At 37.5% G+C, this 24437-nt stretch overlaps 2 protein-coding genes across 2 annotated transcripts in view; both read left to right on the top strand.

The window, feature by feature from the left end:
• nphs1 (NPHS1 adhesion molecule, nephrin) overlaps nt 1–2624 on the top strand; it is a 65489-nt gene extending 62865 nt beyond the window's left edge. Inside the window, exon 29 of the mRNA XM_041793329.1 lies at nt 2418–2624. Within this exon, the coding sequence (XP_041649263.1) occupies nt 2418–2624 (207 nt within the window). The remainder of the gene's footprint in view (nt 1–2417) is intronic.
• A 6772-nt stretch (nt 2625–9396) lies between these two features.
• Nucleotides 9397–24408, top strand: fxyd5 (FXYD domain containing ion transport regulator 5). Its single transcript, XM_041793088.1, has 10 exons — nt 9397–9554; nt 11893–11938; nt 14966–15064; nt 18811–18945; nt 19028–19078; nt 19423–19473; nt 20487–20516; nt 20596–20670; nt 23462–23507; nt 23954–24408. The coding sequence occupies exons 1-10, from the start codon at nt 9504–9506 to the stop codon at nt 23976–23978; spliced, it is 609 nt and encodes a 202-aa protein (XP_041649022.1). The 5' UTR covers nt 9397–9503; the 3' UTR covers nt 23979–24408.
• The last annotated feature ends 29 nt before the right edge of the window (nt 24409–24437 follow it).

The raw sequence follows: 24437 nt of genomic DNA, 5'->3' as shown, positions 1-24437 counted from the left end.
TTCTATTTTAGTTTGTTGGCGCCCAATTGAGCAAAACATCGTCCATCCACATAGACTGCAGGACTTAATATATTCCAACATTTCTCTTAAACAAGGAAGAACTAAGTTTGGCAGCATCATTACTGAGCTTATCTCTGTTTGGCAGCATACAAATACTTTGTGCAATATTATATCAAAATGGTTTCTTCATTCACCCATATTCCATAATTATTCTCTACAAGTAGGAGGACACCCTATTTCATTCCCCACTTGGAGCAAGAAGGGAGTGCATACTTTTTGTGATATTTTGGGGGTAGGGGGCTTACGTTCATTCCAAGAAATTCAGAATCTCTTTAATCTACCAGGAACTTCTTTCTTTTTCTACCTTTAGCTGCGCACAGCAATGACTGCCCATCCTTTTCATGCATTACTGACTAAACCTAACAGCATAGTTTCTACCGTTTATGCTACTTTACTGGAAGCTACTGCTAATCCCCCATCTCTTTACAATGCATGGATGAAGGACCTACCATCTACTGTTTGTAACTGGAATTCAATCTGGCAAAACACCACCCTATCTTCCAGAAATCCTAACCAGCAAGTTATTCATTTTAACTTTGTCCATCGCACATATTATACTCCTCGCACTCTCTATAAAATGAAAGCCCTATCATCTCCTAATTGCAGTTTATGCCCTGATAAATCTATTGGCACCTTTCTACATATTGTATTGCGATATTCTGTCACGTACTTTGGCCAAACACGTTCCATTCTCACCAGATGTTCTTCTGCTTAATGACAGCTCCAACTTAGAGCTTTCAATTAAACAGAAGCGTGTCCTTTTAGCTGCCCTCATCACTGCCAAAAGACTTATAGCATGTAGATGGGAACCCCCCTATTTATTATCGGTGCAGAAATGGTTGTTGGATTTTATTGATTTGCAAACATGGAATGCTGGGCAGCAGAAATGCACCATGCTAAACCTGATTATGTAACATTTTGGTTTGATACTATAAGAACTCTTAAGGCCTTACTATGAACAACTTCATTACTTTTTTTGGTCCATCCTTGGGGTCCTTGAGGTGGGGTGGGTGCGTGGGTATGGGCTGGATGGGGTGTATTTTATTTTATCTTTCATCTATGTATACTTGTGTTGTAATGACTGAAAACAGAGGGACAGACTTATCTCGATTTTGCATGCTTTATTTTGGCCTGTTACTCATTTACCCTTTGTTCAATATTGCTGTATGTGTATGCAAATAATCTCTCTTTCCTGTATACTGTCTTCTTATGGGACACAACACTATTTATATCCTTATTATGAAGTTTTTTGGAAAATAATAAAAAATTGATAAAAAAAACAAACAAAAAAAGTGTGCTAACAAACTTGTATTCGTTTCTTAAAACCTAAATGTTAACAGTTTTACTTTTAGTTTAATCTGAAGAACAAAACTTTTTTTTTTTTTTTACATCGTGTTACAACTACTTTTAGGACACTTACGTAAAACTCAGACCTTCCATTGTCGGCAATTTTATGGTATCAAACTGAAGTTGTTTTTCTCATAGTCTCATTTCAAAATGCTCCAAGAAAGCTTAGTTTCTGTCCTACAATAAGATATACAGTGCTTAACAAATTTATTAGACCACCCTAACCCTAAACAAAGCAAGGTTTATGCCACAGCTGCCCTAAATTAACAGTGTTGGTAATTACCAAAATCATTTTTTATGTTTCTACAATGGTTAATACACCAATATGTAGAAGCTCTTGAACCCAAATGATATTTTTAATGCTAAAATATAATTATTATTGTTATCCATGAATTTTAAAATTGACTGATTTACAAAAAAACTGAGAAAATAGTAAAGCACATGAATATTTCTTGATTAAACTGTCAAATTATAGTTATTTACTTGCATTCCTGAACAGAAAAATGATTTTTAGAGGTAAAATGTTATGCTTGATTAATTTCTGACTTCTCAGAGAAGCCCAGTGAGCCGGCTCAAATTTGGGTGAATTCAGTTTGAAATTCCTCATTCCTGTTCAAAATGGTAAAACGTGGAGCGCTCACGGAAAATGAAAGAGTCCGCATTAAAGCACTTCATGATGCTGGATGGTCTCTGAGACAAATATGACAGGTGGTCTAATAAATTTGTTAAGCACTGTACCATTGGCATTTTTTTGTTGTCACAATTTTATCTTTCAATCAGCACAAAACATATACACAAATGTGTAGTTAATGTAGCAAGTTAGAAATTTGATGTTGCAAAGAAGACCTCAGTCTCAACTACAACTCCTGGCTAGCTTAAAAGCTAACAACAACTGCCGGTAACTGCAACGGAACACTGCCTGATCAGCATGAGACTACTGAATGCTACCTATTGAAGGAACATGGGGCGGCACATATGAACACAGCACCTCGGCACTCCTTCACTAACAGCAAAACAAAGCCCTACTTACACCAGAACGACAGCATGCCCACGGAGTTTACATCTTTCCTGATGGAGATTATCTGGAGAACGGGGCACTTGGAGACTGGAGGAGGAGGACGTGGAACCAGTACAACCACTACAGCCAGTGGGATGAGGCAGCAATGGCATTGTGGGAGAAGGCGAAAGCGGGGCAAACAAGCCGGGCTGCAGGCTAGGCCAAGAGCAGCCCTACACAAACCTACCCTACCAAGCTTCTTTCTCCTGAATGCCCGCTACCTCGTCAGCAGGGTGGATTACGTGAGGCTGTGGATTTCTAACCACCACTTGGACCACTGTGTTTGCTACTACAGAGGAGACTGCCAAACGTAATTTGGTTGCATTTTTACGATGCAATGACAACTAGAAAAGCACTTGGTGAGCGCAGACCTCTGCCATTAGCCCTACCTCCCGATAGAAAAGAATCATTAAAATAAATTTCTGGATCCAGACAGTGATCCAGATCACTCCCAAAGTCGAATCAGTTCTTCCTTATGCCAGTTCTGACATTTCCTGAAAATTTCATGAAAATCCGTCTATAACTTTTTGAGTTATGTTGCTAACCAACAAACAAACTAACTAACGCTGCCAATCACATAACCTCCTTGGCAGAGGTAATAAATGACTATCTATCTGTCTGTCTATCTATCTATCTAATAACGTGTAAAGAGGATCTTTGAAAGGTCTTTCTAGTGACATCATGCTTGAGTAAAAGTGGGCATTAGTGCATACTTTGAAGAAAATCTTGGAGTTCTTGAGATATCGCATTCACAATAATGGACGGGTGACGGACAACCCAAAATTGTAATGCCTCTGGCCTTGGTTACTGCCGGAGCATAGGCTTAAAAAAAAAACAAGTTATTTCTAAATGAAGAAGATATGGAAAGATCTCTGACTCACACAAAAATGAGTCAGTCATGAAACCAATCTTTGTCATCTGCTGATGTCTGTTCAAAGTGTCAGACTGGTTCTCTCTTTGGCCTGCCAACTTGAGATAATACAGTACGTGAAAAACAGATGCTCCCATTGTGTATAATTCTAACAAGGGCTGTGTGCTTGTTGTTTACCTTGCATGGATCAGAAACTTACTCAAAGATTGTATGCCTCTTTTAGGTTCCTGCTGCCTGGTAGAGCACACTTACAGTGACTGGTGTCATACAGAGCAGCTGTGCGTGCACAGTAGTGTTCCTGCTCCCAGCTTCCGCTTTCCCCTCGAGCACGATCCGTCACATCAGTCTCACATGTAACAGAGATTACTCAGTACAGTCAACACATGCAGAATAATCCAGGAAAAACACATACAAAGACAAGATGGGGTGTTATTTAAAGTATTGTTCTTTTGTAGCCTGTTTTTGTTGCTCAGCTGCACAGCCTAACACTGCTCCTTTGTGTCATTCCTGTAATTTTAAAGAGTGTGTTTTCATGGACATATTTACATACAGTTTGTATGGGATGATGTTTTAAATCTGTTGAGTTTGTTATTGTCAACACAATATTCCAGCCTACAAAATGTGTGTTTCTCCTATTCATCCAGGCCTGACTGCCTGGATGGAAAATTAATCTCAGTGTTTCACAGAGCTGCATTCCCTCAATTAGGCTCGCTATTCTCCATCATGAGCTGTCAAGGTATGTTTGTCTCATTACTGAACAATTGTTTAAGTTCCTGTCAGGCTGACTGCTGTGTTCATACCAAAGCCTGTTCATGAAGCATCATTTCAGCTCAGACAGGAATGGTAATCTGCAAAACTGAAGTCTTGACAGCTCAATACTGCGTGTCAACTTCTATTTTTCTTCCCCTCATGAACATTTTGATATGTTGTGTTGGAAGAGAATCTCGTGGGAGCTCAAACATACAAGCCGCATGAGTGCACAATTAAGTCAAAAGAAAAACAAATAAGAGCCTTTAATTACTTCAGATGTTTTCACGTCTTTTTTTTACTTCTCCATGAATGTCCCGATTTGTTGTTTTATTGTTTGAAAAACAAATATAACAGTGAATAATACTCCTCTGTCACTTTAACAGGTCGAGCTACCTGTGGGGAGCAAACTCAAATTTATTTTCAAAATTCCTCACACCCTGTTAATGCTATTATTATTGTGTTTTTTAAAATTTGAACTTAATAGAAATCAAACAAAAGCTACCACAAGTTTCTACAAATGAGAACATGGTTTTACTGGCTGTTATTACCGCTCACTTTGTGGCTCTGCTCTCCTGTTGTCAGTAATGAGGGTGTAATTTTCCCTCCAGTGTGGATGAAAGAATACAACTGGATAAATGAAAGAAAAAAAGCAACCTATAAGAGATACTGAAGTAAAAATCACTTTTAATTTAATGTTTTCACAAGGGCAGATCTGAATGAATACTGAAACTAAACTGAGCATGTAACCCTCTTCAATTACAGATGAACATGATGCTTGCTTACAGTGTAAGCAGGGTACCAGTTAAACTTAAAAACAGTAGATATGCAGAAACAGCTAGTCCCAAACACTTAAAATAAAGCACCTGTGATGAATTGTTTAACTGGTTATAAAACTGGTTATGAAATCTCTGAGCATAGCATTTGACCAATCTGAAGGGTAAATAAAATTTTGTATTATTTTCTTATTCTCAGTAATGTAGCCAACAATGCAAATACATGTAGATAACATGAATAAGTTGTTGCTTGCCTCAGGTGTTTTAAGATTTAGTAGTTTACACTGATGGACTAACTGAGAGGGTAGAAGTGGAAATATTCTGGGACCAAACCAACCTCACCCAATCACAGTCAATCAGTCAATCAGTCAATCAACCAATCAATCAAGGAGCAGGAAGAGGATAAGAGAAACAACAAAACAGCAAATAAAAGACAAATTTATTGCCATCGTGGACATTAACCTATATCCCATTTTATAGAAATTGCTTCAACTTAATTAATAATGGTATTAACATGAAAAGTAGCGGTAACAGCTATGATTGATAGAAAAAAGAACAACACAATGTCAGCATTAGCAGCTAGGATGATAATGAAGTAGAACTATTGTGAAAAAATTATAGCAGTGAAGAAGTATTGCTCTAAGATTCAAAATCACGGTTCTAGTGATGATAATAGAAGTAAGGATGATGTTAATAGATTAAGTATTTGTAGACTGGCGGATCCAAAGCAGCAAGCCTTGTCCATGATAACAGAATAACAACAACAGTGTAGGGGTTACAGAAGTTTATCATTAGAATAATTACAGATCAATGTTGTCTCAGCTTTTATGTCATCGACCCCAATGTAACAGGAGTCTTATAAATTATTATGTTGATTCAATATTTGTTTGGCTTTGAGATTTGTCAACCAAAATGATAATTCAGATGGAATATCAACATTATTTCAATGTTACCTTGGACTAAAATTCAAATAAATACAAAGTTTTGTTTTTTAAAATAAATTATTTTAGTTTAGGTACAATAAAGTTTTTCTAAATCTCCAAAATACCTCATATTTTCAAATTTTGTTGACGTTTTATCATAAGATATAAAAGAAACACTGTGTATTGTTGATGATTAAGAATCATAATAGTTTATTTTCTCAAGAATAAATTGACAAGATAAATACATCTTAACCTCTTTGGTCTGGCATTCATTTCTATTTTCTTCAATTATTTGGGATCAGATGGACCTCATAAGGTGGCCAGTCAGTCAGTTTTTGGGGGTCTTCAGTCAGTCTGAAATGGTGTCAGTCACTCAGAAACAGATGGTGCAGTCACTTTAGTCAGGCATCAACAAAATTTACACTAAAAGTTGTGAAATTCTTGGATCTTTTCCTTTCCAAGATCCACACAAATCCCCTAAGATTTCAATGAAATTATCTAGTTTCTGTAAAAATTCAAGCGCCCCAAAATTTCCCCAAATATTCCCCAACTGTTTCAGTAGATGGAAAAAATCCATGTAAATATCTGAACATATTCAGTGCTATTTCACCAAAATTTCAATACAAAAATCCCCCAAAATGTCTGAGAAAATTCCTTAAAAGTTCTAAATGCATTCCTTAAAATTTTCCTCAAAATTTCAAATTCCTGATAAAAAAATGGAAATCAATTCTCAACAATTACAATACATGAATGAAATTCCAGTTAAAAAGAAAAATAGATTAATAAATGAAACCCCAATGCAAACTTCCCCTCAAACTTCCAATTAAAGTTTCTTAAAGATACAAACATATCTCTAAAATTTCAATGAAACTACCTGAGGATTTCATAGCAGTTCCCCAACATCAATGGGCACTGTGGACATAATCTCAAAAATTTTAATTGCAGAAATTATAACGATATTGTAAGCTCAAATATAATGTCCTTATTACATGAAAGGTCTTGAAAGGTTAAAATGATCTGTTAACCACCATATATGGATAGAAGCTCGGTACTTTGAGAATCATTTTCCTGTCCCTCACTAATCTCAAACTACCAATGAGGTAGTTGACTAGATAATTAGCAGCAAGCTGTAGAAACAGCTTCTTTTAATGTACCAAAAAAAGATTTAAAATGTGAAGTATATTTGATAGTGTACAGTATATTTGGTCAGGAAACACTCTCTAAGGGATCAGAACACAGAAACTGTGAATACATGTGTCCATAGGGGGTGCCAAAATTGACATGGAGCAACAGTTCCTCACAGGAGCTCTACAAAATTATCTTCTGTTGTGAAGATAGATATGTTTTATCAAAATATGAGAGGTGCTCCTTCGTAAATATATAGTTACTTTTATTGGTATTTTAACTTCGACAGAGCAACTGGAAAACACTCAGAAAACAGTTGAAATTGAGCACATTTTATTCAAAATTCTATGTGGGTGGCCGATGTAATTTGGTTTCCAGATGGTGGCTAATGTTAGCAGTGTTAGCACCACTAGTCCTCTTTGCAGGTTAACATCCACATGACTGTGCTCAATCAGGTTATGTATTACTGGGGTTAAAATGCCAGATTACCTGGAATATTCTACGTACATTTTTATCTCAGTGATCAAAGTGCTTCCTAGTGTGCTGCTCCTACAGTGCTATCTACTCCCTGTGCTAATTTAAATCTGGGCAGTGGAGCCATAGGAGAAGACCTTGAGCCAGATCCACAGCCAGGCTACAGATCCAACCAGTGTGTGGTGGCTGTGTTACAATTGTGCACAGACTTATCCATATTTTCCACATACACCGGCTGTGCTGCGCTCCACAGCGCCATGGTTATGCTCCTACTGAAGGCGAGCGGCCTCGCATACTGGAGGCATGTCTACAGCAGCTTGAGACAAGAGGGCAGAGATCACAGGAGAAACTGCAAATTTACACAAGGATAGTATGTCAACGTATGCCATTATACCTTTCTTGCCGTTAATTTCGACATGATTCCGTGATTTTATTGCTTCCGCCATGGGTGAGCACATTACAAAGTTAATGTTGGTTACAAAGGCTGTGTGATTTCATGTCAAATTCCGTGGTTTTTCACTTCAAAAGTTAACAATTCATTGTAGCTCTGTGACCCAATAACCTCCTGATGACTTTATGCTTGTGCTGCAGGATGACGTGTACTGTTGATATAGTGATAGTGATTTATGATAAAAGAATTAGAAAAAGGTTTTAATTTCTTTTGTGACAGTTTGGTTTATGTTCTTCATTTTGAGAGTAAACTCTTTGTTGATATGTCCTGAAGCAGACATCATGTTCTTGGGACGGCAGTTACACCAGCGGGGCGAGGGGCTTGAAAAAAGTAACACGATGTCATAATCAAACCTAGAAAAGTGATATCGCCCAGTGAGGCAAACAGAATATTGAACAAAAGTATCTCTTCTATTTTCATCTCCCATTAAAGCCTGGGTGTATTTTGCTACTCTTTTAATGCATCATGCTGATTTGAATTCTCTCATACTCTCACTCAAACCTGCAGTCTGAGAGAAGACCAAAGTGACAACAGAAAATAACAAGCCGTTATTATTAACACAGAGTGTGACATCTATCACAGAAAATTGTACATGTTTTCACTGGTCACTGCATATGAAAGATCCAATTAAATGCCCAGATGTCTGCAGAAATATTTAAATGTCTGTCTGCATGTAAACCAACATCTTTGTGAAAGACAGATTTTGTGATGTGAAGCAGAACCTCCAGGATCAAACACTGAAATGATGAAAGAAACATTATGTACAGCTGAATTGTTAATGGGGGTGTCTTACTGGTCATGCTACAGCTTTTAAAATAAATGTAGCCTGCATAAGATGTTTGACAGCAGACAAAATTCAACTTAAAGTGTCAACTACTTTTTTAAGGAAACCAAAGAAATGTGAGTTAGAACAAGATGATCCAGAAGCATCCCAAGCACTCAGGACAAAGGCTGTCCTCTTTGCCCAGGCTGTGCATGAATTGCTGTCTTTGTTTGCTTTCACAGTCTAGGTTTGTGTTTCTCAGCTGGGTAATGCTGTTGGTCAGGAACAAAATTGTAAATTCAAGAGCCTTGCTATGTTTGTTCATGGCTAGGTATAGAAGACGATCTGTTGTATTTTTTTAAGGAAAGGATTTTTTAACTCAAATCCTAGATGTTTCATACTTCACTCGAGAAACAATGGCTTCTTTAGCCTTTGTAAAACAGTTTGTATTTGAAGTATATTGTCCTTCACAGCCACACAGTTACACAAGGAACCACAGTGTCTGCTTGAAATAAGGACATTTAATCAAACTCTTACAAGGAGATCATTTATTGTTCATGGCTTCTCATAACAAAAGGGTGATTTATGTCTGGTTTGTAGGGCAGCATGCTAAGAGATGACAGAAGGACCTGTGGACAGAAATCTCAGAAACAGTCAGATGACTGACAGGCAAACACACAAGAACAATAAAAGTCTGTGAACTGTAGTGGATAGGAAAATAAAACAGTAGGAAGAGCCGCCTTGCAGAGAACTGCAGGAAGGAGGAGGCCATGTCATGACAGAGAGTGGGTGAGCGAGAGAATGAACCAGTTCAGACAGCTGGATGAGGAAGTAAAGGTTGTGAGCACATGGGTGTGGTACTTTAACCGTTAACTCCATCAGCCTTTCAGAAACAGGAAAGCAGCGAGGATGATGAGGCTGGGGATGAATCTGTGGACCTCAGAGAGGATGGATACCAAGGTAAGTGTAATTACCCTCAAAGGATGGATGAACTAAATATCAGAGGGGCTGAGGGGTGTTTTGGGTGAAAGGGGTGGAAAGAAAGAGATTGATGGAGGATGACAGACAAACGGATGAACAGACAGACGGAGAGTGAGTGAGAGTGCTAGATGTGACAAACGGGCAGGCGGGTCAGGCTAGAGGAAGGGGAGAGACGCCTGTACAGCCCAGGGGAAACAGGCCTCGTCTTGACATATGCTCCGGAGTGAAATGAAGATTGGCATGACCTGCTAATCTGAGCTGTCACAGCTCATGATGGCCACAGACGCTCACCTGTCACGCTGCTCCCAGCCCGGAGGACGAGCTGCCACCAGGATAGGTCAAAGATCGAGATTCATTTTGTGCTGGGGGACGATTCAAACTGAGCCACCGGCCTAGACTTCCATCTGTCACTCCACCTGCCTCGGCTCTACCTGCCTGCCAGTTGTTATTCTCTACACTGTATAGCTGTAAAATAACACAATAGCGGGCATGTTTTTGCCTGCCTTTGTTTGTCTATAATGTTTTGTTTCAAGCTAGGGGCGATAAGTTGTGAGGGGGAGGGAAGACCATGTTTTTCTACTGATTCGGAGAGTGCTGCTCGCCAGTTCAGCATTTCCATTATGCTAAAAAAGAATTGTTTTGACACATCTTCCAATGCGTTTTTTAATTGGTGACAGAAGCAAACTTGCAAAAATAAAGACAAAGTTTGATCAATAGTGCCATAGAGTTGAACACAGACACGTGTGGGAGGACTGCAGACACAATATGCGGCCTCGATCACTCATTTTTGACAAATGTAAAAAGAAAAAGGAAAACAGCTTGTTTCTGATGTGTGTATATATTATACAGTTTGACATCCAAAGTAAGATTCTGTTTTTGTGTCACACTGTGTGAGGAGTGTGGGTGAGGTGTCTGAGTGAGGAAGGAGAAGTAGCCATATTATGCTAAACCTCAATATGTGCAACTTCCTCAATGGTAGATTTAGTCTGCACAAAATGTTCCAGAGCAAACGCTCTTACATCATCCATCTTAGCTGATCTTTTAAACCAGTGGTTCCCAACCTTTTTTCCTTAGGGACCCCCCTACTCATTAGAAAAGCCAAGCCCCCCAGGACCCAAATGGAAAATTAAACATTGGCTTTAATTGTTTTCATTGACAAAACCCCAACATGATAGGCTTGCATACACTTGTTCTTTACAAAAGATCTATGTATAAACTATCCTTTATTATGATGTTGTATTAGGACCACTCTTGAAAAAAATAATAATAATAAGAGAGCTGATTTGTTAATTTTTAGGAAAATTCTCATGTGTTTTTGAGATTATAAAGTAAAGTAAAGGAATTTCCAAGTATCTTCTTGTAAATTTCCAAATTTTTAAACTTGGAAGTTTTGAGTTTGTTTTCTTGTAAATCAACAACTTTATAACCTCAAAAATGAGATTTTTTTGCTAAAAAAAAAAAAGATTCTCTTCATTTTTTAATCTTTTTGGTTGGACCTAATACTTTATGTTTCTAATCATGTTTTTTTTTTTTAAATCAATGTACATCTTATTTTGGCAACCTCAGAGCAGAGAGGGTTTTGTGTCCCCCCTGAGATCTTTGGCAGCCCCCCAGCGGGGCCAGGACCCCAACTTGGGAACCACTGCTTTAATCTACAATCACATGCATATTTTGCCTGAATCATAGCCTGATTTAACAAATCCAATAATACAACCATAACTAAAGAGATCCTGTATATATCAAAGAGATGTTTATGTGCATGTAAGCACACACTTGTCATCTTGTTGTGTATCTCAAATGTTCTGTGGCAGACGAACCAGATCATCTACAATTCAGTTAAGTGTGCTTAAATGAGCCTCACTTAAAGAATCACTTGTTGTATCTGGAGGTTTGGATTAATGTGCACATTTTAGATAGTGTTTTTAGTAGACTTTTATTATTTATTAAAATCTTGAAATGATAAATTACCATAAATGACTGTGTTAAACAAGTTAAAAACTGTCCTCTACAAATGGAAGGTGATCTTTTTCACAGGGTCAAAATTTGCTCAATTACGTTTGCAGTTGCAAAATAGTGGACATTTGTTGTGCAAGTTGTACTGTATGCAGCCAGCATTTTTGCAATCAATCAGAAACAAGAAATCAAACAAAACTGTGTGCTAGGACTTCTACTTTTGTTGTTGCTGTCAGTCGAAGTATTAGTAAAATCTATTTTTAATAGTGTCATTTCAAAGCTTAGAATTCCAGTCTTGTGACATTTCAATTTGTTGTATCATTTCCCTTCCTCAAATCTGAAGGGTTTTTTCTTTGTCTTTCAGAAGTATCTGGTTTCCATCACCATTTTCATGTTTGCCATGCTACAAGGTAGGTGTAATAAAGCCTGGCTGAGGGTAAATCAGTTTGTCGTTAAACTAACTGCATCGTGTTATAGTTTTGAATCATGTGGTGACACTGGGAATCCCCTCATCTACCATGTTTCAGTTTTTTCATCCGGCAGACAAATAAGGGACAGAATCTCTGTGGAAATAACGGCTCCCGTCAGCCTCTACAGAAAGGTATAACTACCATCTGGTGGTTATATGCCCCCATGAGGTTTACAATTGCCAGAGAGTGAGGTAAAGTGGTGGGTGAAGAAGAAGTGTGGGGGTGATTTTTGTGACAGGGTGATTCATAGAAGTTTTATGATCTACGAATAAACACGAGGCCCAGTGACCTTGATGGCTCAGGCCAGCCAACCTTAGTTCATAAACTTTTACTGAAGATATATAATAATGGATTAAGAGCTATATTCATAATAATAATGTTCAGCTATATATATATATATATATATATATATATATATATATATATATAAAGGTTACTTCAGGAAGAGATATTCTGGAGTTAATTTTATCATGTGAATTTTTCACAAACTGTAGGACAACTCCAGTCTGGACTTTCTGTTATTGACATCAACAATTGCACTGAGCTCATTACTGGGTGCTGGCACTGTTACTAACACAAAAATCAAGTTTAAAAATAGTAAGAATTAATTTCTCAAGTCAATTTAAGCCAGTTTCACTAATAAAGAAATAAAAAACCTCCATTTTGAGTATTTCATTATTATGGCCTACCATGCAACTCATTCATTTTTAAGGAAAGGTTTTACAGTTATACAAATCTTTCTAGTTTTAAAAAGTCCTCCCTTCAATTAAAAAAACTGAAAAATAAAACTTTATTCCAATCATAGTAAGCCAAGTTAGTTGTATTTACAAATCCCTGAATCAATAGGGTTTTTTCACTGGAAAATATACTGTTATCTTTTTTAACATTAACACTGGATCCTACCTGCCCCCTGTCATGGATTAGCCCTGTTACTGGTGATGGCTGTGGCACCTGAAGAGGTGATGTGTCACACTTAGTTCTTGTAGCTACTCTTTACATGTGTATACGCTATTATAAGTAAAGCTACAAAAGCATACACTTCACTGATTTGATTCATAAACTACTATGGTGGTTTGCACAGTTTCGGTTATGTGTTCTACATCTGGCTCTGCTAGCTTACCTGTGTCATCTCCACCTGGAACATTTACATTAAGTCAGATTGGGATTTTGTTCAAAGTTTGAAGAAAGTCTCTCAAGGTGTTCTTGAGATATTGTGTTCAAAAGGATGATTAAAAATGACAGACAGACAGATGGACAACCTTAAAATATAGCTAGCTAATGCCGGTTGCAGAGGCATAGTAAATTTAGGAGTAAATAATGCTGTGTAAAATCACATTTGTGGCAGAGTTGCAGAGGTGGTTGGACACGTGACATCATTTATCACTGACACAACTGTGTCTTTGCAGTCCACAAGTTGATGAGATTTGAACTTATACGTTTAGCTAACTAGCAGTGCTGTCTTTAGCTTGATTAGCTTACTTACCGTAACATGCTTTCTTAGATTTGACGTGCTATTTTTTGTTTGAGAAGTTTGAGATTTCCACTGTTTTAGGCAAACACAGTAGGCAGCGCATTATGTGGCTGTTGTTCCTCGTCGCTTGAAAGGCAAAGAGTCTTGATGTTGGACCAGGGATGAGCATGCTCCTCTGAAGGAGACGCAGGTATTACATCTTCAGCCATTATCTCCAACTGTTGATAGTTCAGGGGAGGGGTCACTCCTCCGTTTACTCTGTGGTGCTGAGGATTTTACCTCACGCTGCTGTAAGAGCTCAGCTGAGTGTAAAAAAATACTTAATGAAAATAAATTATAGATAAGTAAAAGTAGCGACCTGTGTATTGCCCAGTGTAAGGGAGTAGAAGTATCATTTTTTCATCACAATTGTAATGGAGTAGGAGTAAAAAGTACTCTGCTCAGTAACTTCTCTCAGAAGTAGGATTAAAAAAAAAATTACTTTATGGAGTAAAATTAACGCGTTACTACCTACCTCTGCCTGTCAGATAGCGCTCCAGTACCAATTAGCATTAGCTAGCATGAGCTATCATAAGCTATTGTGATGGATCAAGTCAACCTACTGATGAAAAACAGCAGACTTTATTGAAACAAGCCACACCATTAGGTTTCTTTAAAGTCACTCATTGATTTCTTAGAAGAAGGATATGTTTTTTCTTCTTTCAGAAGTACATCAGTGTTTCCTAAAGCTGTGTTTTCCTCAGTATGAGTAAACCAATGTGAAATAGGGGAATTCCCCTTTAAATGTGGAAAATTTCCATAGGTTACAGAGAGCAAGAGATGCAATTTTTTTTTCATCAGCACAGCACCATTATCACTTTGGCTGAGTACGCAGAAGTGAATTGGGTACTTTTATCTCCATACACACATAAAATGAAACTTTAAAAGAACCTCTCACTCAGCAGCAGCATATTTCAGTATACAACCAACTTAATCTTAGTCTAGATCAGGGATTAGTTCACACTGAACACCTTTAACGCTAGTACTGACTGTATATGCTGTAAATCATCACACCCTTTGACAGACCCTTCAAATGGGTTCATTAAAGTCGTGTTAGCCCAAGAAAGTGGAGGTTTTGTAGAGCTGCAGCATTAATTGGAAGGTGCTGAGTGAGTAAACAGACAATGGCCTCACTGTCCCGCAGACTCATACAACAATCACGCTCTGTCGTGGCCAGAGGTTTTGTAAGAGCCGCTTCTTTGTAACTGTGCCGCACTGCCCCACTCACAGGAGTGTTACTGTGACACACACTCAAAGCATCTGCAGGCCTCTCTCCCCCTGCAAAGACCGACACTTTCTCAAGGAATACATCACAGCACTGTTAGAGCGAGTCACAGGGATAACACAACATGGCCCCTTGTTCTTCCTCTAAAGTGGACTGTATTGAAGCCTCACTATAAGCTCCATCAGAGCAATGGTGCCAGTGATTAAAATGTTTATTCTTTTTCCTCCTGCAGTGTCGAGGGCTCAGACTACCACAGTGGCAGATCAAATGGAGTCTGTGAGCAGCAATACAACAAATGCAATAACGATGCCCACTGCGCCCACTTCCACTGGTAAAGTACTCATAGCTATTCTGAGAAGCGCCACTTTGCAACCTTTTCAGTCTCCTGACCATTTCAGTTTTAAAAGTAACGATTCATAAACAGAAACACTGAGCTTATTTTAAACGCCTTTGGTCCAAACATTACTGGGCAATGGTTTAATATACAAACACTGCAGGAACTGGCTCCACCTACATGATGTACAAGGGTATGTTTGTACGGTGGCCCTGAATATGTGTTGAAAACACAACTGCAAAAACTAAACACAACTATAAAACACACACACAAGGACAAATAACAAAAAGGCAAACTACAAAAAAGAAAACAACAGCAAAAAAAACAAAACACAACTGCAAAAAAAGAAAAAAACACAACTGCAAAAACAACTAAACACAACTGCAAATTAAAAAAACAACAAAAAATAAATAAAACTGCAAATAAAAAACAACACAGAATAAAAATATACAACTGCAAAAACTATATTCAACAACATGATCTGAATATACAACTGCAAAAGTTTTCCTGTTTTGTTGTGTGTGTTGCTTTGATTTGTTTTTTTTTTTTTGCAGTTGTGTTTTCTTTTATGTTGTTGTGTTTTTTAATTTGCAGTTTTGTTTTGTTGTCTTTGTTGTTGTATTTTATTTGCAGTTGTTTTTACTGCAGTTATATTTAGTTTATTGTGTTTTTTATTTGTAGTTTTTATTTTTTTCTGTTTTGTCTTCTTTTTTTTGATGTTTTTCTTCTTTCATTTGTAGTAGTGTTTTTTTTTTTTTTGCAGTTGTGTTTTCTTTTTTATGTTTTCTTTTCATTTGTAGTTGTGTTTATTTTTTGTAGTTGTGTTTAGTTTTTTTGCTGTTGAGATTTTTTTATGTTTCTTTTTTCATTTGTAGTTGTGTTTAGTCTTTTTTTTTGTGTGTGTTTAGCTTTTTTGTAGTTGTGTTTTGCACCTCAGGGCCATGGTAGTATGTCAGTAATTCATAGGCAAGTCAAGGCAAGTTGATTTATAGAGCAATATTCATACATTCAAACACTTCAAAGTTTTTTTTTTTTATAGTTTAAAACAATTTATTTATATCTTTTAGAGCATTAAAAGACAAAAAGGAATTAAAAAACAAGACATTCAAATGTAAAAATTGAAAATATAAGATCAAAAAGAAATTATGAAAAATGACCAAAAAAAGACCTTTTAAATGTCCACAGTTGGGCAGCTGTAAACATCAATACTTTAGCAATTTAAAGAAATATTATGATATGCCAAACAGAATGACAGAATGATTCATTTAAACCAGTTAAGATGGGATGCCGTTGACTAGTGATTATGTCCGTGGGCCCGATGAACTAAGAATGTTGCTTTTAAATTCCAGCCTGTGGCTCCACTCCTGCTTGTCATTCCCCACACTCTCTCTCCACTATCTATCTCCATCCACTGCCCTATTGCTTCAATAAAGGCATAAAAAAGCCTTGGAAAAAAATCTTTAAAAGAAAAAATCCTTAAGCTTTTTAATTTAAATTCTAAAATAGTTCATCATAAAGTAAAGAAGTGAATGAACTTATGAGAATGCAGTGGTAAAGAAAATGTTTTGAGGCCTGTTTCAAAAGAGCTAACAGATGTAGAAAGCCTCTGGGTGTGGCAGTTTGTCCCACAGTTTAGAAGTGTAGAAACTTAAAGCTGCCTCATCCTGCTTGACTTGGATTCTTGGGACAGTGAATAAACCTGTCCCAGAGAGCGTGAAAGATCTGGATGACTCATAAGGGACTAAGGATCTGATAGGTTTTCGGGCCAAAATCTGTTTAGTGCTGGATATAAGAGGAGTAGTATTGGGTACATAAGTAAGTGGAAGGAAAATTATTTTCAAAATGATTTTTGGCCTCCTTTCCTCCACTGAGAGGACAGCTGAAGAGAGATAAAAGGTGGAGAGAGAGCGGGGTACACATGCGTTATGCCATCATGACTGTAGCCTCTGCGTAACCGGTGCCTGCTCTACTAATTGAGCTTAACTAGCAACCCAAAAGGAAAATAAATTTTACGAAAATGCACAGATGGTGCATCAAAATTTCAATCACATAGCCCCAAATACTCTTAAAGTATTCAAAACAAGAATTCATTGCTTGTTATTCTTCAAAAAGAGCACACCAAACTAAAATGTTTGAGGATTTTTTATTTTTCAGTTTTTATTAGTTACAACGTTTTGAAGTGTTGTTTAAAACTCCTGTGAGGAGTGTTATCTAGATACAAAACAGAAACTTATTGATATTGCTGCATCTTTGAACAACAAAAACTTCTGAAATCATGAGCAACAAGACTGATGAGCTCGAACACAGCAAAAGCTAGAGTATTGAAATTTCAGTGTTAAATATTTCAGAGTTAATTTCAACTCCCAGAGTGTCATTTTTGCTTGATTCTAAGTTACATGATCTCCAGTGGAGGAGTTATTTGACAGTGTTGATCCATCAGTGTTAGGATAACTCTGTAAATAGTCAATTGGGGGCAGAGTTTCCCATCATACCCTTGGGAGTGTGTTCAGATGTGTTTTAGATGTTTTTCAGATATATTTATATATAGTATTCATGCATGTTTACATGTGTTTAGATGTAGCCTGTTGACAGTGATCGCCGCTTGATCCCTTTGATCATGTTTCTGTGCATGTTGATTACTGTTGTTTTTGATATCAGAGTTGTATGAACCTTGAATGAAGTTATTGATTGAGTAAGTCACTTCCTGCCCGCGGCAGTGATGGTCTACAATCCAGAATGGTGTGCTGTTTGTATCAAAGAGCATTTCTTAGCTCTGCATTTGTGTCTTTGCTCCATCCTTGCCCGGAGACACCTGACTTTGCCATAGGTGACGGATACAAGGTTGCAATCTTTATCAAGTTTTAAAAGTGCATTGCAATGAGACAATTAAAAATTTTATACTCATCAAATTTGAAAGGAAATAACACATTGTTGTTTTAAAAGTAGGGGTGTAACCGTTCACAAAGGTCACAGTTTCCTTCGTACCTCTTTTACGGTTTTGATTCATCGATAACAAAGGAACATAAAGTCACTGATGTACAACTCTAGATTTCCCTCTCTCTTTGTTGTTACTTTTCAAACTAACAAAGTAAGTGATAGTTATCGGTGATACTGTCAGCGATAGTTGGTACAGCCTGTGATGTGTTTAACAAAAAACAGAAAAAAGGGAGAGGGAATAAACATATGCAAAATAAAACCAAAACAGAAATTAACAGCCTAATATTGCCTGATTTGAAGGAATTAAATAAATAAATAAATAAATCTACAACAAAATCAACCCTTATTGGTAATTACAAGAGGTTTAACTTCAGACAAACCAAAAGGCAAGATGGGCTACATTTTACCATCTGACTATTACACGTATGAATATTTTAATACATTTTCAAGAAGTTTAGGGGCACAGATGGTCTAATGGTTTGGTTACACCTCATGTACACATGTCCGGCCTGTGCTCTATCACTGAATGTCATTCCCCACCCTCTCCCCCTTGTTTCCAACTCTGTCCATCGTCCTATCTCTTAAATAAAGGCAAAAAAGCCCAAGAATAAATCTTAAAAACAAAAAAAAAAGTTTATGAAGAATTGAGAGTTGTATTTATTGTGTTCAAAATGCATGAAGACATCATTCCAAACATTACAGCTATTCTTACTCAGTAGATTCCCCTCTATTGAGTTGTAACATCAATAGTATTAATTTGGTATTTTGGTTTTGGTCTTTTTGTACTTTATTTTTCACTCTAACAGGAGGACGTGTTGGAGGAAGAGTCACTCGAGATGCTAACTCAACCCAAGAAGTTTCCCCCGCTGAACAAACCACAATCCGCCAGGCGAGCACCAAGAACATGCTTGACCCCACGACAGAGAAGAAGACCACAACAGGTAGAGATTCTGTGAATACTGAAATGAAAACTAGAATTTCAGTGCAAGCTGATGGGGCCTATTTATTTTTCTGTTTCTGAAGCTCCCAGTGAGGAAACAACAAAACCACACACAGAAGCTGCACCCACCAAAGGTAACAACTTCATCCTCTTTCTCATGTGTTTAGCCGTATTCATACATGCACTCTCGAAATGTTCAAGACAATTTTCTTTTGAATTTCAGCCTTACTTACCCAGAAAATTTCCCAACTTGCTGGTTCAAACTTTTCATGACAGGAAGTTTTCTTGCTGCTTGTCACACAAAGAAGGGAGAGGGGGGCTTGCAGAAAAATTTCAGGGTAAATTATGGGGATAAATGAGCTGTTTGCTTTCAGCTAATCCAGGAGTTTTGTGCAAGTGTGTCCTGCTTGTGACAGGTAGAGAAAAACATGATTTTAGTAGAACCTGATGGGATATATTTATGTTTCTGTCCCTGAAGCTCCCAGAGTGGAAACAACACCACCAAAAACAAAGGCCCCACCCACCAGAGGTAACAATCTTCAACCTTCTTCTTCTTCCGTTTGATTCCTACTAGATGGAGCCATTGAATCTGCCTGCTTTATAGACTATATGGCCATATCCTTCCCTCACACCAATATAAAAGGCTTAGAGTAAATTTCCTCATCTAGACTGCAGGAAGCTTTATAGCTAATTATGAAGTAATTACAAAATGTTAAACTCTCTTTCACTGCACAGAAATGCCTAGGAGTTTTCAGCTATATTTTCCAGCACAGGAGAAATAGAGAAAACCAGAGTAAGAGAGGCAGAAGGAGCACTGATAAGCTTTAAAAAATGTCAGCCAAAATTTCCTCTGAGAGTCATTCCACTGAAATACTCAGAAATTCAATTAAAAATAGAGTTAAAGAAAGGAATGCAGCTGGAATTTTATGAGAAGTAATTATGGATGGAATCGTATGGCAAAGATAAGGAGTCAGTATGTCTATGAAAAAATAGGTCGCTATATACAAATCATGTTTTTAAAATATAAACCTGGATAGTATGCATATTAGACTTTACAAATACTGAGTAAGGTTTTTTCTATGACTGAGACAACCACACAGAGTGGGACCCATCAAGTTCTTGCCTGGGGTAAGAAAAAATTTGTACTACTCCATAGTTACCTTAAATGCCACAGGCATTGCCGTTTTTATTGTTATCTCACAGCAGACTGACAGAATCACAATCCCCCATCTCCCAAACAAAACCCATGGCGGAGTGTTAGAACAGAGCACCTCGCTTCCTCTCTTTTCCAACAGATTAATGCTTGATTGTACCTTATGCAAGAAGAGATAAGATATTTGTGTCCTCATGCTGTGCTGCCTCACCACAGATAGGGGTTTGATACACCATCAGCAGCATGTCAGTGGGGCCAGCAGATCTGTCATGCTATCTCTGACGCTTGTTCCCCCATGATCCTCGCTTCTTTTCTTTCCTGTGGAAGCTTCCTGTGTTCAGCAGTCAAACTTCATTCATGACTTTTCTTTCTGCCTGTGCTTCCTATAGATCCAAAGTGGGCTCAAGATTTCACCTATGGTAAGAACTCCCATTTGAATGTATTTCTGCTCAATACAAGCTATAAGCCCTGTGATTAATCAGTGTTTCATAAAACTAGATTATGAATCCCTGCGTAAAGTTGGACTGTCCATCGCAGCAGTACTTTTCATCGTGGGCATCATGGTGATTGGCTGTGAGTATGACCCTAGCATACGTTACACTTCTGTCCTGTGCTGTTAAAGCTCCTGTGAGGAGGTCTTAGCTAATAGGGAACAGACAGAAACCAAAGGTGCTGATGCCTCATTATTATCTACAAATGGAACAAGACTACAGACCTAAACACTACTATTGTTAAAGTCATAAATACTGTGGAGGTAAGTGTTACTGCCTGAGCCTGAGACTGGCCTGATGTGGACCATGTCCTTGAACAGGATAGAGTCAGTATGCCCACCACTCTCCCCCAGGCCCATGTCAGCTTTGGCTAAAGGGAAGTCAAAGATGTCCTGTCAGACACAGCAGCATAACTATAGAGGGTTTTCTCCCTTTAAATAGGCAGACTGACTGATTACAAGTTTGAAGACACCTGTGACGCTAATTACAGGACATACCTTAGTTTAACATGTCACTCTGGTCAAATTAGTTTCAATCTTTCCTAGGGGTACCATCAGTTTTGTCAAGGTCAGTTTCATTAGTTTGCTTTTAAAACTGATTCTGATGAACCACAATTCAAAAGCAATGTTGGATTTTTATTAGTTAATTTTCAGTACATTTTTATTCAGAATTACTTTTTTAAGTTTCAAGTTATTTCAGAGACCATTGTGGCTTTTTCTTTCTTTATCAGAAGGGTACTAATAGTTTTGTCCACGTGTGTATCAAGGCAATGCATACTAAAAGGAATAAGCACTGTGTCCTTGAGAAACTCCTAAAGTCACAGGCAGGAACTCTAACTCAGTGGATAACGTCACTCATGGTGCAAATGTGTCCCACATCAAAATGACAATAATCCACCAGAAATATGAGCAAAAGAATCCCAGAAGTGACCAATTTACATCAAACAAAATCCAAACACACATAAACCTTGATTGCCATTGATAAACCCATATTCAATCCACCAGAAACATGACCAAAAGAACCCCGACAGTCATCAGCTGGTTTGGGATGTGATGTGGAGTCATTCTCTCAATATGTACTACTGTGTTGTCAACAGAGGTGGAAAAAGTACAAGTGTAATGTACTCATGTAAACCTACAGTAACTCTGGTTAAAACTTACTTAAGTATAAGTAAAAGTACCGATTTCATAATGTACTCAAAAAGTACCCAAAAAACTACTCAATCACAGTAGTCTGAGTAAATGTACAGTTTAGTTATTTTCCACCTCTGATCTTAAGACCAAGGTATAAAAAAAAAAAAGTAAGCGGTAGACTGTAAAATGTTTTACTGTCCGGGAACTGTCATATCAACTAAGATGATCAAATAATGGCTTCCAAATACTAATATTTTTTTTTTAAGGTGGTCCATCAAGCCATACTGTATCTTCTCCATGTTAACACCAGCGCATAAGTGAGGGTCCATCAGCCATGTCTTGAACTGAGGCACAATGTCCAATTTCCTGATATTTATCACTCTTTTAGCAATTACCATTCCATACATGATAGTGCTATGCAAAGAGAGACTGATTTTGTAAAGATGGAGAATACCTAAGTAACGCTATTTCTGGGTCAGGTTTGAACACACAACCTTAGGTTCCAGAAAACCAGTTGAATGTATCACACTAATAATTATACAGTATTTGACATGTACAAAAAAAGGTGGAACAGAGAGCCCTCAGCAGTGATCACATGAAGAAAAAATACTAGGAAAGATTTGGGGCAATTTAGGTTTTGAATAATGAAGGCTGTGCATCTCTTTAAATTGAATCAAATGATGTCTTGCATTAATGAAACATGATTGGATTCTGCCTTCTGTTTTTCTCATAATAACTTCAGAACAACCTCTCGTGGTGCAGACCCACTACAGAAATTACAAAATAACGAGTCTTTTCAACAAAAACTACACTTCATGCTGTTTATTTACAAAGCATTATATCACTATTTTCCTAAAATGTGTGTTTATAATATAATCAGTGAGAAAATCTGCTTCCAGCCTGTACCACTCTGTGAGCACACAGTGAAATAAAAGAGTGAGGGGGAGGGAGCTTGGCCTGCAATTACGAACAAGTAGAGGACGTTACATACAACAGTTTTGTGATTGCAGTAACGCATTACTACTGGAAAATCTGCTCTCATGCTAACTAAACTGGAAAGTGTGTAATTTGCTTCATGATTCATAATGGTACAAGAAGCATGACGCACTTATTTGTGGAGTTTGAAAGTCAGCTGTTGTTATCATATTCAACTGGCCTTGTTTCTTAGAACCAAAAGCCCTTTATTGACCTCAGAAGGAAGTCCTATCTAAACACGAGTACAAGAATAAAAAACTAACATACTATTGCACCAAAGAATAACTGCATGCATGTTTGGATGGTTTTTGCACATTGCAGTCTTAAAGAGTAGTAACTCATTGCTAGTGTGCAGATTACTTAAAGCTATGGGGAGAATGATTGATTTCTGTCATTTTGGCACCCCTTGTGATTAAAGGGTATTGCTTATCTCCTGCTGATCTTGTTCTGCTCTGGCGTGGGTAGTGTTTTAAGACCAAAAATGTGTAATTTCTCATTCTTTTAGCAATCACTTGTTTCCCCCTGTGACTCTGCAGTGGAAAATGTAAAGATGTTTATGACATCTACACTATGGAAAAGAAAAATTTAAAATATATGAAGAAAAAGCTGGTCTTGTCAGTGATGTTCACTTTTGTAGTTCATAAAAAGGGATCAGTCTACATTTTATTTGAAAACTCCTCATGTGAGCTGTAACATAAATACTTGAAAAGGGTATCATTTGTTTTTCTGCACCATGAAGAGTTAACTCTTGATGATTTTTCATAGGTGGTAAAGTCTGCCGGCTACCCAAGTGTAAAACCAAGTCATCAAAGTAAGTATCAAAGCTTTTATTTCATTAATCCTGGTGTTTTCCTTATTACATTCATGCAGTGTTTAAGAGGTGCATGATTAGCACAACAGCTCTTTAATTTAAAACAATGAAAGCTGACGGTCAGAGTGATGTTCATGAAGGGTAGCTGTGCTTATTTCATGCTGTTGGCAAAATGCAGCTGAATGAGTTGAGTAATTTATTTATCACAGGCTACAGGATGATGTATGGCAAACAATCAGTCATTTCAGACATATAATAGCTCAACAGAATGCTGACTAAAACCTCTGTGATGAATAATAGATCAAAAAGATTATGATGAAGCTATTTGTTGGCTGAAACTGTAACAGAGCAACTCTAACCAGCACTGTGGCGTATTTGTTTCTGATTAATACAAATGATTGCTTTCAACATCTTATTCGTTATTTTACTCTGTGTCTATTTAACAGGTCGTACAGAGTGGTGCAGGGATAAGGAGAGAACATATGGACATTGATAAAAGCTCAGAGCTGCAAGAAACCAGTCTGATCCAAGAGGAAAACACTCCAGCAGCACCTAGTTGTGTGTCTATGTGTGTGTGTGGACTGAAGGACTGTATGCTGCTTAGGAACATGTGTCAAAACATGAATCGTGCTGACAAGTGAGGAAAGTTGAGCCCTCACTTGCTTAATCTTTGTCAAATAATATTTCTATACTTGGCAGAAAGTGCACTAAAGAAGTGATTATTTATCTTGGCAAATATTGAAGAGATGATTCATATTTTAATCACACCCTCAGCTAAGAGGCAGCCTTGTTTCTATTGAACTTTTTCATAACTGATAACAAAGACACTGTCCCACGGCCAAGATTATTATTAAAGGTTATGAAGAATAACATCCGAGATTGGACTAAATCTGGAACAACACTTGAGTTTTGTTGGGTTTTTTTTTTAAG

This window comes from Cheilinus undulatus, linkage group 8 (assembly GCF_018320785.1).
Source record: "Cheilinus undulatus linkage group 8, ASM1832078v1, whole genome shotgun sequence".
Classification (NCBI taxonomy): domain Eukaryota; kingdom Metazoa; phylum Chordata; class Actinopteri; order Labriformes; family Labridae; genus Cheilinus; species Cheilinus undulatus.
Note: the sequence above shows the minus strand (reverse complement) of the source record. Positions and strands in the feature narration are given on the sequence as shown.

Bases quoted from the DNA above. Each gene is read 5' to 3' on its own strand.
- fxyd5 (XM_041793088.1), top strand. From the start codon at position 9,504: ATGATGAGGCTGGGGATGAATCTGTGGACCTCAGAGAGGATGGATACC. The intron at 9,555-11,892 runs GTAAGTGTAATT...TTTGTCTTTCAG, and splicing joins CAGAGAGGATGGATACCAAG to AAGTATCTGGTTTCCATCAC. The intron at 19,079-19,422 runs GTAACAACTTCA...CTGTCCCTGAAG, and splicing joins AGAAGCTGCACCCACCAAAG to CTCCCAGAGTGGAAACAACA.